Source organism: Gopherus flavomarginatus, chromosome 3 (assembly GCF_025201925.1).
Source record: "Gopherus flavomarginatus isolate rGopFla2 chromosome 3, rGopFla2.mat.asm, whole genome shotgun sequence".
Classification (NCBI taxonomy): Eukaryota; Metazoa; Chordata; order Testudines; family Testudinidae; genus Gopherus; species Gopherus flavomarginatus.
Window position 1 is genome coordinate 252,940,002 of NC_066619.1, and position 17,150 is coordinate 252,957,151.

At 38.7% G+C, this 17,150-nt stretch overlaps 1 protein-coding gene across 9 annotated transcripts in view; it reads right to left on the bottom strand.

The window, feature by feature from the left end:
- Positions 1-341: 341 nt before the first annotated feature.
- The window catches only part of SLIT2 (slit guidance ligand 2), a 416,519-nt gene continuing 399,710 nt past the window's right edge, over positions 342-17,150 (bottom strand). For 6 of the 9 annotated variants that reach the window (XM_050947308.1, XM_050947305.1, XM_050947307.1 and 3 more), the window contains 4 exons: positions 14,384-14,538; positions 7,472-7,760; positions 3,223-3,434; positions 342-2,183 (listed from right to left, as the gene is read on the bottom strand). In XM_050947308.1, the coding sequence (XP_050803265.1) occupies positions 1,942-2,183; positions 3,223-3,434; positions 7,472-7,760; positions 14,384-14,538 (898 nt within the window). In that variant the 3' untranslated portion in view covers positions 342-1,941. Of the gene's footprint in view, positions 2,184-2,808; positions 2,898-3,222; positions 3,435-7,471; positions 7,761-14,383; positions 14,539-17,150 lie in introns of all 9 variants that reach the window. The other 3 variants (XM_050947310.1, XM_050947309.1, XM_050947311.1) reach the window with 3 other exon arrangements.

Genomic DNA, 17,150 nt, shown 5'->3' on the forward strand with positions numbered 1-17,150 from the left:
CCAAAACCAAAACAAATAAAACCCCTTTTCACCCAGGTCTCCTTGCTGATCAAAATATAGGCTTCTTGTGCTTAACACTGATTCTGTATTGTATCAGTGTGATTAAGACTGCATAGTCGTGGGGCAAGAACTTTGATTTGTGTGTCTAGACTGTTGTGTACACATAGTACTCTATTAAATTAGAATAAGTAGCAATTAACACACTAGATTGCTGTTGGGTTTTACTTTGTTTCCCCAAAATATTCTTTGTAATGACAAATGTTTAATTAAAGGCTGTTAAACAATTTAACTCCTCAGAAGAACACAAATAAGAGCTATTAATGAAGTAAATATCTGTTTAATTTACAAACATCAGTAGTATTACTGATATCAGTCCAAATAAGACAAAGCACACTGCATTACACATGTACATCTAACTTTTTCTGTAAAAAAAAAATAAAAATAAAATAAAATTGAAAAAACATCTGCATTTTTTACAGGGTATTCTGGGATTTACTGAAAGAAGAATACAACCCACTATGAATCATTACCAGTTCTACATTGTAATTTAGCAGCAACATATTAACATGGGGAACATTAGGGCAATAAAGTAGTTTTATTATTTGGAAAAAGTCACAGTCCTTGATAGTACAGCCTTTTTTCTTTCTTTTTCTTTTTTTAAAAAAGGTAAGGAGGTCCAAGGGAATATTAATTTGTAAAGGTCTACTTTCTAGTGTCATTTTCTACACACCATTTTATTTTCTGTAAGTACTGTATATATAGGGGAAATTTACTTCTATACATTTGTCATCTAGTGTAAAGACATTTTCTCTCATACATTACAAGTTCTCAGAAAGTGTCCTGAATGTCTGCTGTATGTGAAAACTGCAGATTATTATCACTTCCGTTTCAGACACCAAGTGGTGAGATGCTAACGAAAGAACAAAAAAACAAAAACAAAACAAAAACAGACCAAACACATTTACCCCAAGATGACATGCTATGTTAGTTCTATTGCAAAAAATCCTGATTTTTAAGTCTTTTTTTAAAAACAAAATACAAAAATATCAGGACAAATATAAATTAATATATATTAAAGCATTGAAAAACAGTAAAAGGGATGCCTAAAAAGGTTAAGTACAATGTACTTTGATACAATAAATATTTCTCAATGAACCCGAATACTGTATAGAGCTGTTTAGAACTCATAGAAACAAAAATCCATATTATTACTAATTTATCCATCAATAATCTATTTTTATCATCCCTTTAACATTTATATTACAAAAAATTAATACTGGAAGAGGGTAGATAAACACTTTTTTGTACGCTTCTTTTGCTAACATGCTGACATAAAAGTACACATCATCAGGAGATTTCATGATTCTCACATAATCACCTCTCTCATCCACTAAACGGGCACCCCCTCTTCTGCAGATGCTTAATAATTATGCCACACAAAATGCATCACATACATTTGTTAAACCGATATAATCTGATTCCCTTCACCCACAACTCTTCCTCATCTATAAGTAAGTAATTGGTATGGTCTGTCAACACAGTAAAATATACAGATATGAAAATGAAAAAAAAAGCCTCATGTTCTGGTAAATTTTTCATCAGTAAGCTGTAGGTTGGAAGTCAGATGTGTATAATATCAGTTTATCTTCAGCATGTTATAAAGAAGAATCCATGTTAAAAGCAGTTACGTTTCCCATCACTGTTGCAATGTTAAAGGGTCTTTTTTTTTTTCTTCAAAGCTCCTCTTGGTTATGAAAAGTCTCAGTTCAAGCACTTGAATCTTTTTGCAAATGAAGAAAAAGTCTTTATTCTCTTAATAAAAATAAGTCTGTTCTGTATTTTACAATATATTTCAAATATTTTCACTATTAAGCATTAATTAGTCCGACATGGTCAATAAGTATACAACATTTTCAAAAGACAAGTGTGACAGGGATACATTTAGGAGGGGCACTTTGTACAGCCACACTTCACCACCTTCTCAACCTCGTCCACAAATGAGGACCCATCAGTGCATTCAAAAGAATATTTCCGTCTCTTGCTCCTTAGTGGTCCGCAGCACTGCCCACTTGAACATCCTCCTTTACATTCTAGTCTCGATACCTTCTTGGTCGTCTGGCACGCGGCATACCCTTGCTGCTTTTGGTAGTAATCTCTGATTCGTTCCCCTCGACAAGAGATTTCTGTGAAAAACAAAAAACAAAAACAAAAAGATGCAAGTCACAGAATGGTTTATAATACATGCTTCTAAATATAATTGCTGTTTTAGAGTTTGACTTTCATTATAGATCAGAAACTAATGATTTCTCTCGCATTATTTTCTTAATGTGGATTTTACCTTCTTTGTGCCCTCTGTTTTCAGTAATGTTTATACTATGTGTATATATAAACCATAAATAAAATGTTAAAACAATTACAAGAAAATTGGAAGATAAAATCTTTATTAAACAAATACACATCTTTGTTCTTACATTGCTTGCAGCTGGTTCTGTTTACCATAGGGAAATGTTTCACAGAGCATGCAATTTAATTTATTAGCTTTGGAGTCTAATATTATTCAGTCTATTATTTAATACAGGCTAAATACATTCCACTAACTTCATAAATTACTGAAGTATAAAACCATCTAAAAATGTGACATCTGTTAAAAGTTCTACCAGTCTATTCTAGTCGCACTGATGCACAATACAAAATTAATAAATGCTAGCTGGGGTAAGAGTAAAAAGGGGGGTAGAAAGGAAGTGCTTTGCCAGACAAAAGGAAAAAAAAAGGTAGAGGAGAAAGTCATCCTGTTTTCACCCATCTCACCTGCATAATTCGCTGTGATATATCAGTTGAAGCTGAGAGGTCAAAAGTAGAGTTTGTGATAAAACTAGGAGCAGAATCATTGGATTTGGCTTCTCAGTTGCAGAAGACAGAGAAACAATAAATACAGAAAGATACAGCAGGTAAAAGGTAATAGTTATATATAGCAAAAATGTGCTTCTCAATAAAAGCAAAAAGAGAAATGTTTTCACAGCAAAACACGATGAAAAAATCTTCAAAGTGTAAATATGTAATTAATGGGCAAATTTGTTAGATTCGTCTCTCATTGAGACAAGCCCTTTACGATGTATTTAAAATAAACCACCACCACAAATGTGTATTGTGAAAAAAAAAATGGCAATGTTTTGATTATTCATGTTCTAACACCAAATAATGATAGCATGCTGAATTATTTACCTTTATCACAGCTGTCCCCAGTGTATCCACTGCTGCATTCGCAATATGGTTTCCCAAGGCCGGAAAGCCTGCATTTTCCATGTTTACACCTGATGGACTGGCAGGGGTTAAACAACTCTTCTTCTTCATCACAGAGGACTCCCCCATGTCCCTGCAGGCATTTACAACTGTATGAAAACGCATTGATTGGCAAGCAGGTACCATGTACACATCTACAGGGGAAACAAGCCCAGAAGAATAAAAATAAATTATTCATCAAAGTTTAGGCTAAGCAACATTAACTACAAATACTTTGGATTGTACTCAAAAAGCAATTGCTTAGAGACTTTTTTTTTAAATGCACTTTTTCAGTGAGATGCAATTAAGTGGTTTATACAGGTTTTTTTTTAAATTTTTTTATATGAAAATTTACAGAAAATATGCTGCAGTGTAGGATACTATTCTGTTATTGCCAGAAAACAGCCACTGTAGATGTGTTATGGAAGTCTTGTACAGGTCACAATTAAATAAATCCAGCATTCCTCATGCACCCACACATTTAATGAAAGTTAGGTGTGCAAAGAATGCATGATCTGACCCCAGATGAACAAACTCCTTAGAATTAAACTTGAACAGTGAAAAGAAAATATTACTTACCTGTAATTTCGCTTCTTTGAAAGTATCATTTCACAAGATTCTCATGCCTGAGGTTTTGGGCTCTCAACGCAAGTCAGGACAGTATCTCCCTAGCTCAAAGCTTTTTGGCACTCTAAAGGTGTGGCAGCCTGGTGGCTGTGCACAATGTGCACCTCCACCACAAATTCAGTGATCATTCACCACTAACTATTATTCCTTCTGGTTCTGTAACCTTCCCACCAGTTCCTGATTGCATGAGAAGCCAGTGATGCTTTTTCCACTGGGATCTCAACATCCACTGAGATTGCATCTTATAAAGACATGACATAGGTACCATGATTACTTTTTTGGCTATGAGACCCGACATTTGTAACATGGTCGAACTGTCCCCTCCTGGCTCTCATGAACCCCTTCCAGTAGACTTGTGATGTACTGCATCCTGTTCTGGGGCTTAAAGATTGCCTTGAGCTGCATCTAGGTACATCACTGGAGCATATAGCCAATCACATTCCTCTCAGAAAGTATGATGTTTTCCAGGAGGACAACTTTTAATTTTATTTCACCAAACAGACTGAAATCCAGGGGAATTAATTCATTTTAAGAATCAGGAATTATCTGATTGCCACCTCTTGATTTGATGGTGCAGTGTCAATGGCTTTCTTCCTAGGAGGAATTTCCTGTAACATTCTTCTTGATACACTAGTTTCCTGGACATATATTTGTTTCTAGGGGAACAATTTGAGTGAAGATTCCTGGATGGAGATCAAACCAATCCCAACAGTCCAACTCAGAATCACTCTGATGTTTCTCCTTCCTGTCTCCAGCCTCATCAGTGGAAACCAAATTATGCTCTTCTCCACATTATACCTTTAGGTCCCACATGAGTGATTCAGCATGGTGTGCCTAAAGGCATGGTAGGAAAGTCAATGCTGCTGGATAAGTCATTGACACCATTTGTACCAGAGCTGAGCACAATGTCTTCTGCAATCCACTGCAGGCTGTGCTGAAATGAACTGCATATAGCACAGCTTTGCCTGCATTGATGTATTCAATCCTGAGAGTTTCAACACCAGTACAAACAAGACTCACAGGGAGCCAAGACCTCTGACTTGCCTCAGCACTGGGCCTGCTGCCTATTATTCCTGAACCTGTATGATTGGAGCAATTCAGTCTCCTAGCCTCAGGTCATTTCCAAATGCTGCATGTGTTTGGAATGTGGTATCCAGAAGTTTCCAGACTGAGCTGCACAAGGTCCAGGGCTTCAGCAGCGTCCCAAGGCTGCTGGCTCTCATGTGGAACATTCTGCATTTAGTCCTCTGGTTGAAGCAACTCATTATCCAAGAAACAGCCAAAGCTTAGGATATCCAATCTGCGATGTTGTGCTGATGGTGTCAAAGGCCTGATATGCTCTAAAGAGGTTGTGTTTGATGACAATACAAATTGCATCAAGCCAACTAGTAATGAGGATCTGCTGGATTTAGAAGGTAGTCAGTTCTGTGCCAATGCCAAGTCTTGAATCCAACAGATCCTTTGAAGCACTCCAGGCCAAACTGGAGTAGAAGAAACATCAAGTCAAGTGCAGCGTTTTGGTCCTTATCTTCAAGGTGCTCAATGGCCAGGCCAACATATCTAAGATATTGCCAAAAGCTCCAGAATGAGCACTCTGGTGAACAACTATATTTTTGAGGCACAATAGAACTTTCTACCATAAGAGGAAAGTTCATCTGGGAAGGAGTTAGAACTTTCTTGGGGCCTAGCCCGAGACTGTACAATGAGCTACCACAGGAACTAAGGACCATCACCCTCTTCCATTCCAAGTGCAAGGTGAATGTCTTTAGCCTGGCTTTCTCCAGGATGAACACACACAGGAGCGTACATTCAAAGAACATGACATAAAAGTACATGAAAACTTAAAAAACAAAACAGAACACTATGTAGGTTGTCCCCTGGGGAAGACAATGAAAGAAAGAGCAAACCACTCATTACAGATTTTAGTCATGTCACTTAATGCACTACTGGAAGTTGCTGAAACATTCCAGTGATGAAAGTGGTATAGAAACAGAACAGAATTTTTTCAGAGGTGCCTCTAATTGGGTCTGTAGGTGCTCCTCACACAAAGCTTTATGGATGACATTTCCATGTTATATTTGAGTTCCAAAGCACAAAATGCAGCAGACGTGTTCATTTGTGATCAAAATCTTGCAGCTGCATATGTTTCTGGAAGCCACTGGGTCTTTCTTTCTTTCTGCTCCTGAGATGCAAAGAAAAGGGTTATCCTAGAAAAGAAACCCCGTGAATAAAAAGTCAGGAACTTAGTATTACACTAAGTGCTGGAATCCTTCAAAGCTTCACTGATGTGGCTTTGGGAGTAGAGTTATAAACTTCAGAGTACTGAAACATTCTGAAGTCAGTGCAAAAAAACTGTGCTGAAATAATTAAGCCAAAGCCTCAAAGTTGTCAATAGTATCAACACAGAATATGCCCAACTCAACAGAATCTGAGCAAAACACAAAGTGAATCCACTGGACATCAAAGGAACATGGTGGTTTTAGGTCACGTAGGCTGGACTACTTAAAAACAAGCTGACAAGAAAAACAAATAAGCCCCATGCTTTGGAACTAATTGCAACAATGAGAACTCAATGATAACAGTTCCAAAAGTTCAACTGCAGCTCTCACAGTGAGTTGCTTGCCAAATTATAGTCAAGAAAGTTGTCCGGGTAGAGGTAAAAGCAAATTGTGGTACATGACCAGTAGGTGATTAAAAAGCTTTGTGTTAGTGGAGTCCCTGACCTGGCTTGTGCTAGGTGCCCATGACCCAACAATGAGAACCTTGTGAGGATGCAATCTATATCAATTCATCTATCTAGAAAAATATTCAACAGGAATATGCAGCTAAAATGGTTTAGCCAAAATATATTAAAACAAAATTGCAACTCAGGAGTTACTAACATCACTGATTATGGACTTAACACAGAAGTTAGACTGTGCATTGGGAAAAATATCTACCAGCTGAGTCATGTGACAATATGGAAGTATAAAAAATAGCTATGATTAGTGCATTTACTTCTTGCTGGGAAACAGTTTATAAAATGAAACACATTTTTCTGAAATACTCGAACAAAATTATGAATACAGAAATGGATACGTTTTCATTTGTAAAACCCCTGATTATTTCTTATGCCAATCCTCATGTCTTATGTGGATAGTCATATTCACACCAATGTAGTTCACACTGTAGAAGATGTGCACAAGTACCTAGGTACCACCTGTTATGGCCTTTGGTGGGGCTTAAGAGGTAGAGGTACAGAAACTTTGTCACAGCATCTGCACTGGGAAATTTCACTCATTAAGAATATTTTTTAAAAAATGAATTGGCATACCCAGGCTATTCCACAAATACTACAGAATGCTGTCACATACTGCAGCAGCTGAAGTTTCTGAGTACTCTTCAAGTTCAGCCCACAAAAGACTACACTGCTTTGATCCAACCCCAGAGTAACTTTTACTTCTGCGTGCACAGTATATTTGTATCTTGCTGAAAATGTTTGAACTTTAAATTGAATGTACATAACAGGACAGTCATATTAACATTAGAAAATTAAATTCTAGCTCTGTCTTGAGGAAGGACATACTTATTTCCAAGACAAGGGTCATTGGTTTGCTGATCACACAGTGGTCCAGTCCATCCTCCTTCACACTCGCAGGTAAAGCCTGACTGGCTCATAGCATGGCAGGTTCCATGCACACACACTTTCTTGTGACAAGGCTCACAACCAGGAAGAATTCCCACTTGCAGTGGCACATTTCTAAAGTCCTGCAGTTCGCTGTTGATGTACAGATTACGGATGCAGCCATGGAAGCTGCTGCCATTCTGGCCTGGAGACTGGCGCAGTGCTGCAACATTGTTTTTCACAGGCATGCCTAGAAAATGAACATCATCAACTCATGAATACATTGTTTGGTAGGAACAGTTTTGTATTCTTTTTACTGTTGTTTTTATTTATTAAAAATAACTGTTTCCAAATAACCATCCATAGCTATGGCACAAACAATTATCAGAGATGGGCTCAATATCTGGATCTAGATATGGTTTAAGTATCGTTCAGGTTAGGCAACAACAACAAAAATTACATATTTCATCCATGTAAGGTGAACATTTCACAAGATCACAACATTTCTACCATCCTGAACTGAAGAGTGCAGAAGCATGCAAACTAAAACCAGAAAATAGGCCTCTCTCAGTTCTGGATTATACCCAAGGTCTCCACTGCAGAGATGGATTCAGATTCAGGGATTCAAACAGGAACCTCACAGAACTGAAAACTTTAGGTCTGAAGGTTTTGACCCATTTCTAGTAGGTACAGATGACACTGTTTTCTAAACCTTTATTTTCATTCACAAATTATTTTAAAAATACAGTTTGTGTTGAAATTTAGCATACAATCTGATTTTCAGAGATGCTGAGCACCCACAACTCCAGCTGAAGTCCCTGGGAGTTGTAGAAGCTCAACGCTTCTGAAAATCAGGCCCACACTTCTTGCGTGTGAAATTTTGTGTGCGGAAATTTCACAAAAAGTTCAGTTGTCTTGATAGGTGCAAATTCACATATCACTGATTGTTTTCACAAATGTAAGTTCTATTCCAATCTACAATTGTTACAGAGGCCACTGAGTTGGGGAGGGAATAAGGTAGGGTAAGGTATATATATATTCTGCAATTAAATATATCCTTACAAATTTTTGGAATTCAATTCACAATGAGAACTGCTGTACAATACTGTGTTCTTGCATATTGGTCTAATAATTGTTTCACGAATGCTTAATACTTCCTGGGATGAATAAATTACAGGAGTCACAGCGTACTCCAAATAAAAGCGGAACTTCTGCCTACTTGAAAATAAATGATCCCATAGTTTGAATAGGACTGATCTGGTCTAAAATTAAAAGCAAGGCAATTTTAAGTCTGATTAGTGCAACAGTGGGAGTGAGGCCCAATCAGGATTCCCTAGGCATCTCTGACTCAGATTGCACATGAACTACCTTCCCTTGAGAGCACCTGCCCCCTAGTTTCTTAGCCATGTGGGCTGGGAGAAGAAAATAACAGTAACTGCTTTGACGTGATCTGCAGAGCCAGTCCTTACAAAAAAGAAACAAACAAAACTATATGAAACAAAGACACCAACACAACATTGCAATATAAGAACCAGAGATTTCTGAGTGAAGGTTCCCACAGCAAATGGGAAGAGAGCAAGTGTGCATTACAACAGGTGAAATATCATCAGGCAAATATTACAGTGTAAGTGGATTCAAAGAAATGTTTCTCTAAAATCAGAGATGAATACATGTAGCATAGTGAAAGACTCACCTACCACATACGCAAATGTGGACAGAGGAACAGTTGCTGTGGAAACCTTCACTCTGAAATTACTGACCTTTGTGTGTTAAGAATTCATCTATTATGATGAATTCATATTTTAGAGCTGTTGATTATCGAAGTTAGCTCATGTGATTGACTCAAAAAATTAACTATGATTAAAAAAATTAATCATGATTAATCAATAGAATAGCAATTGAAATGTATTAAATATTTTTGGACATTTTACTACATTTTCAAATATATTGATTTCTATTACAACACAGAATACAAAGTGTGCAGTGCTCACTTTATATTATTTTTTATTACAAATATTTGCACTGTAAAAATGATAAACAAAAGAAATACTATTTTTCAATTCACCTCATACAAGTACTGTAGTGCAATCTTATGAAAGCATAACTTATAAATGTAGAATTTTTTTTGTTATATAACTGCACTCATTACAAACCACACTCAACTTACAAATGTAGAATTTTTTTTTGTTATATAACTGCACTCAAAAACAAAACAATGTAAACCTTTAGAGCCTACAAATCCACTCAGTCCTACTTCTTACTCAGCCAATTGCTAAGACAAACAAGTTTGTTTACATTTACGGGAGATGCTGCTGACTGCTTCTTATTTACAATGTCACCTGAAAGTGAGAACAGACGTTTGCATGGCACTTTTGTATTTACATGCCAGATATGCTAAACATTCATATGTCCCTTCATGCTTCAGCCACCATTCCGGAGGACATGCTTCCATGCTGATGATGCTTGTTAAAAAAAAAAAGTGTCAATTAAATTTGTGACTGAACTCCTTGGGGGAGAATTGTATGTCTCCTGTTCTGTTTTACCCACATTCTGTCATGTATTTCATGTTATAGCAGCCTTGAATGATGATCCAGCACAAGTTCATTTTAAGAACACTTTCACAGCAGATGTGACAAAACACAAAGAAGGTACCAATATGAGATTTCTAAACACAGCTACAGGACTCAACCCACAGTTTAAGAATCTGAAGTGCCTTCCAAAATCTGAGAGGGATGAGGTGTGGAGAATGTTTTCAGATGTCTTAAAAGAGCAACACTCCAATGCGGAAAATACAGAACCCGAACCACCAAAAAAGAAAATCAACCTTTCTGCCGGTGGCATCTGACTCTGATGATGAAAATGAACATGCACCAGTACGCACTGCTTTGGATCGTTATTGAGCAGAACCTGTCATCAGCATGGACATGTCTTCTGGAATGGTGGTTGAAGGATGAAGGAACATATGAATCTTTAGCATATCTCGCACGTAAATATCTTGTGATGCAGGCTATAACAGTGCCATGTGAAAGCCTGTTCTCACTTTCAGGTGACATTGTAAACTAAGAAGCAGGCAGCATTATCTCCTGCAAATTGTAACCAGACTTGTTTGTCTGAGCCCACGTCCAGACTAACCCGCGGCATCGGCGGGTTAAAATCGATTGCTCGGGGATTGATATATCGCGTCTAGTCTGGACGCGATGTATCGATCCCCGAGCGCGCTTACATCGATTCCGGAACTCCATCAACCTGAACGGAGTTCCGGAATCGACACGGAGAGCCGCGGACATCGATGCCGCGCCGTCCAGACAGGTGAGTACCTCGATTTTAGAAATTCGACTTCAGCTACGTTATTCACGTAGCTGAAGTTGCGTATCTAAAATTGATTTTAATACCCTAGTCTGGACGTGGCCTCAGTGATTGGCTGAAGTAGGACTCAGTGGATTTGTAGGCTCTAAAGGTTTAGATTGTTTTGTTTTTGAGTGCAGTTATGTAACAAAAAAATTTACATTTGTAAGTTCAACTTCATGATAAAGAGACTGTACTTGTATTAGGTTGTAATTAACAATAAATATAAAATGAGCACTGTACACTTTGTATTCTATGTTCTAACTGAAATCAATATATTTGAAAATGTAGAAAACATCCAAAAATATTTAAATAAATGGTATTCTACTATTGTTTAACTGTGCAGTTAATTGCGATTTTTTTACAGCCCTAATATTTTTACACATGCACCGTAGATGATGCATATAGTTTCCTTGCTATGACACTAGTCATGCAGCAATAACCACACAGGCACACACTTATGCCCAGCCAGAGTCAAGAACAAGGGTCTTCCCATCCTTAGCCAACTGTCACTTCGCAGACTAAATCAGAAGCAACAGAAAGAGAGATTACTTACCTTACATACTGGAGTTCTTCAAGATATTTTAGTTCACACAGATCCCACTGTAAGTATGTGCAGGCCTGGAATTTCTTAGCCCGCACAGTCCGCTGGGATTGTGCATGAGGTTGCATGCCCTCACGCCCCCTATTGTGAGTGTATAAAAGGTGGAAACAGTCCCAACCACCCCTCCATTTCTTCACTAGTACAAAAAATCCAGGTAAGACTCTGTATCAATGGGGAACGAGGGCAGGTTGTGGGATCCACATGGACAAAGGCATCTTGAAGAACTCCACAGATCCCACTGTAGGTGGCTAGCAGTTACGTCTCAAGGAGGTGAGTGACAGGAGTCCTATTTAAATAGTGACAGTAGGACAACCCAGCCAAATTGGACATTTGATCTAAAAGGCACCACAATGGTGCCTTTGGATTTCTCTCCAAATCTGAGAAACAGGGACCCTCTAAAACAAGCTACTGTTATCAACTGATCCCTCATGGATTGTGGCCTAACTCAAGAGGGAAGAGGCATTTTGTTTAATGAATAGTATATTTTAATGCTAACTGTAGCCCATTTAGAGAGTATTTGACAGCACACAGCCTGCCCTTTAGACTTATCCCCCAAAGCCTCAGAGAGTCTGGATGATTTACAAAATGACTTTATTCTGAAAAGGTAAAAGAACATAGCTCTAAGAATGGCTAGCTTATGTTGTTTTGACCTCTGCAGGAGAATCATGAGGTTTAGAAAAAAAATACTGGTAAGTGTATAAATTGATTTATATGAAAACCTGAAACCACTTTTCCAATTTTCAGGAAAAATTTTGGATATAGTCTACGAATAACCTTGTCTTTACGAAAAATGATATAAGGGGGTCTTGCCATCAAAGCCTGAATTTCCCAGAGAGTGGAGGTGATGGCTACCAAAAATGTCAGTTTAGCAGAAGTGATAGAGAAAATGTGATGATGTGGGATCAAAGGAGAACTACATTCAAGTCACAGGTAGGAAACAACACCTTAACTGGAGGAAATACATGAATCAGGCCCTTTAAAAATTTAGATACCATTTGCCAACATCAGGTGGAGCACTAGGCCTTGATTCAGCAAAATGATGTCTGAGAAGTTCAGAAGTTGAAGATATGGTCTGATGGATAGATGCATCAGGTCAGAATACCAGAACTGATGCAACCATGCAGGAGCTACCATTGTCACCTGGCCCTTGTCCTGATACAGCTTTTTGAAGACTTTGGGAACTAGCAGAATGGAGAGAAAGGCATAAAGCAGGTTCTTTCCCACGGAATCAGAAATGCATCTGCTATAGATCCTGGTCTTACTGCTCCCCAGGAATGCCTTTCAGGTTAGTAGAGTGCCCCTCAGCTCTGTCACATTTATTTTCAACTGAGACACTGCTCAGGACCACATGCCCTGCATCTGAAGAAAGACCAAATAAGCACCTTGCATTAACCACTAGAATCTTTCAAGGAGGTGGTGGATAAAACAAAATACGTACATTTTGAGCATCTGTACACCAAAGCAGAGATGACTGAATTTTCAAAAGAACATCTACCAGTAAGTCCATACTGCATTTGACTGGCTGATAAATCAAGCCCTGAAGGGATCAGAGGCTCATCTTGCACATGAATCATGTATGTCCACGCTGCCATATGATCCAGTAAATTTAGGAGACCTTTCACTGACATTCTTGGATGAGACAATGTATGAAAGGATGTGATCCACAGTGCAATATTTTATAATGATGCTTTTCCTCTTATTATTTAGTTTTAAAAAGGATTGGAAAGTGCACAGCACTTCATAGACAAGCCACAGGGGCCTGTTTTTGACTCCTTAGCACCTTGAATAGTCATTTATGCCTGCGCAAAATGGGCATAAATGCTATCATTCTGTTTCAGTGGTGTTTTACATTCACTTTACACTGTAAATATACACATGTATAAATGATGGCAAGATGCAAGGCAATGAGAAAATGACACCCTCCGTTTCTGCCCTGAGGCGCTTACAATTTAGGTTAAATAAGAGCTATGACACAGAGGGAGGACGTTAGAGAAAAGACAGAAACAGGTGGGGGACTTACATAGTAAAACGCTGTGACAGTTCTTGCTTTCACACTGTACATACTATGGTAGTACTTTTTTCAATAAGAAATTTTTTTTAAACTGACACAATTAGACTCTTGTGAGGATAACTGAAATTGTGGGTTTTTTTGAGTATTTGCCCACACGGAACTCACTGTCGGTATGTCTGCCCCATGTGCACAAGCTCAGACTCTTTAAACCAACAGTGTCCTTTGGGGCTGCTCATGTGCCCTACACACCCATATGCCCCCTACAGCAAAGTTATAAAAGGCAGAGCACTCCCAATGCCATTGTTCCTCTTCACCACTCATGAAAGCAAGTTAGAGCCCAGAGTGTTATCTTGCTTCCTTGCAGTTCTGAGATAGGATCAGAGTTTACAATTACTTAGTTAATTTAGTCTTATTGTAGTTTCTGTACGTTTCATTTAAGCCTGTTGGCTTTTGTTTTAAAGGACTTCTTTCCTTTTTTTTCTTCTGAGTCTCACTTCAGTACTGAGGAATAGGTCCAATGGATGAGAATAGGCCTCCAGGCTTTAAAATCTGCCCTGCCTGCAAGACAGCTATGCCTGCCAGTGATGCACATAGGAAATGCCTGTTTTTATTTAGGGCAGTCTCATATCCCAAACAAGTGTGCTATTTGTAATTATTTTTCTGAATGGACACAGAAAGCTCATGGCACCCACTTGAAATTCTTTCTGACGGAAAACTCAGTAAGACATGTCTCTCACTCTGAGGTCCCTCTTCAGAAACAGTGTCCTCCTGCTTCAAAAGCAGGTTCAGCAAGTGCTGTGGCTACAAGACATCATTCCAGGGGTTAAGCCTTCTGATCCTTCTCCTTAATCGTCTTTGGATAAGTCAGAGGCCCCCCTCCTGCCCAAGATATAGGAACAGTAAGTTGCCCTACCTCCTACATAAAGTGGGGAGTCAACATTCAGAGTTGATTGCTTAGACAAGTTGGTAATGATCTTGGGACTTCCTCCATCAACAGACAAAGACAGAATCTGATCCATGGCTAGCAGCTCCACTATGTGGAAATTCCCATCATTTATTGTCTCAACGCTGCAACAACAACAAAAAAGAAGTTGTTTTAAAACATTTGAATCTTGGTTAGGATTTCCTTGACCTTCTGTCCTTTAAACAGTATATAGCTTCAGAGCAAAATTTCCCCAGTAATGTAGTCTTCTGACAACTAGATTTTAAGTAAAGATGTACAGTCATGCTTATTAACAGATAATAAATTGTATTACTATTTCTATAGCATTGTAGTATTGCTACTAGTATATTTTACATATTAATGGCACCTTCCAGTCTGAAGTATTCCCAAAAGAGTTTACTAACTATATACATATGACTTCAACCAGATATTATGTCCACTATAATAGGAGGAAAACTCTTGTCTACAAACAAACCCCTACCTTTACAAAACGTGCCACGAGATCGTGCAAAGTGAACATCGCTATTACTTTTAAATCTTAATTGAAAAAACAAAACAAAATGAAACTCCAGTGATGAAAACAGTATGCCATGTCTTTATCTGTAATAAGAGCTGAGTTGACACCAGTGAGATTTGAACCTGTTGTTCCAGAGAATCGGAGCTGTGTCTACACATAGCATTTACAGACATACTCCTATCACTGGTCTAGCATTGGAGCGTGGAGAATGCTTTCCAGCTCAAGTAGACATACTCACACTAGCATGCTACAATAGTAGTATAGCTGCAATAGTACTGTCAGCAGCAACATGGGCTAGCTGCCCCAAATACATTCTCATAGGGTTTGTCAGGTTTGTAGTCAGGGGGGCTAGTATGTGTTGCCACTTGCCAGTGCCTATAGTAGTTGCTATGCTACTATTTTCAGTGTGCTAGCTTGATGAGAGCTAGTGTGAGTATCTGCTCGACATGGGAATCACAGCCCCAGCTCCAAGTGTAGATGCAGCCTTTCACAGCTCCACTTCTGCTAGCAATAGAGTAAGTGTTCTGGTAGACTAGGCACGGGTATATTTATGCATTTCCCTCCTACCTAACACTGTGACAGGTGGTAAACAAGTGTTTGCGCATGTCTGTATCATGCCTTCTCTCCTTGCTAGCATGGCGAGAGAATGTCTGAAATTTCTCAGTGTAGACAAGGCCTTCCTGTTTCAACCCTGAGGTTTAGATGTCTAAAATGGAATAAGAATGAGGAGTACTTGTGGCTTATGCCCAAATAAATGTGTTAGTCTCTAAGGTGCCACAAGTACTCCTTGTTCTTTTTCCTGATATAGACTAACACGGCTACCACTCTGAGACCTGCAAAATGGAATAAGCACTTTTTGGCAGGTGAAGGAGGAGAGACGGCTGTGCCACATATGAAAAAGTAAAATGACAGTGTTTTAGATTCCCACATGACAAGGTTAAATGTTCTGACCAGTGCACATATATGTCAGGTAAGATGTGCACAATAATACTGCTTTTCTTCATATATATAACTTGAGGTTTTCAATCTGACTGAGAAAGACTAAAAATATTACAGCTCTATGAGCAGAGATAAGAAATGCAGTACTGACTTTCATTTAAAATATGTTGATGTTTTCAGGAACAAGATAGTGCCAGATTGAACAATGCACATCACTAATTGCTGGAGATAACCAAGAGAAAGCAATAACATTGTGCACATCTTACTTCTTGAGAAGTTGATAAAAACATGTAGTTTTACAACATATCAACCCTGCGTGAAGTACAAATAAAAAGGATCAATGTAACACCGAAAACAAGTCTTCATTTATTTGTTTATAAGGATATATAAAACAGAATATTTAAAGTGAAAAGCCCTTTCTTAAGAGTGAATATCAACAAGATCTGGATTAAATTGCTATTTACTGGTGAAAACCTACTGCAGAAAGCAGGAGAGGTTACTCCCCTCATGCAGTAACTGTATTTCTTTGAGATGTGTACCATTACGGGTGCTCCATTTCAGGTGCTTTGCCCCCCCATGCAATTCTGATGGGAGACTGCCTGTTCAGCCCACGCATGCACCCTACACAGCCGCATGCTCCACACCAAGGCTATACAGAGCTGCAAGGGCTAACCACCCTCCATTCTTTCTCTTCTGCAAAGCTCCAGAGTGGAAACTCCCAAAGCAGAGGGGAAGGAGGGCAGGTAGTGGACCATATAGGGAGAGATGCATCTCAAAGAACTACAATTACTGTACAGTGTGAGTGACCTCCTCTTTGAATAGTGTCCCTAGGGGAGCTCCCAGTACTCACTGGGGGTGGGAAAAACTTTGGAGTTGAGTCCAAAACTGAACATACTACAGTACAGCCAAACACAGCATCTGAAGCTGAGTTGTGGATTACTGCATAATGATTCAAAGAAGTGTATACGGAGGTCCAAGTTGCAGCTCTATAGATCTCAGCAATGGGGACATTCTTAAGACCATAGGAGTAGAAAGGGGTCTTGTTGAATGGGAAAGGACCCTAGAAAATGGTTGAAGATTATTAGATTGAGAACAAGAGATAATGCATCCAGATATCTATCTAGGGTCTTGATTGAAAACTGAGGATCCCTCAGACCTGTCAGCCAGAGAGACAAACAACCTGGAAGATTTTCTAAATGGTTTAGTCCTGCCCAGGTAAAAGGGTAATGCCCTCTTGACATTGAGTGTTTGCAGTACCACATCCTCCCTTAGTCCAGTGTG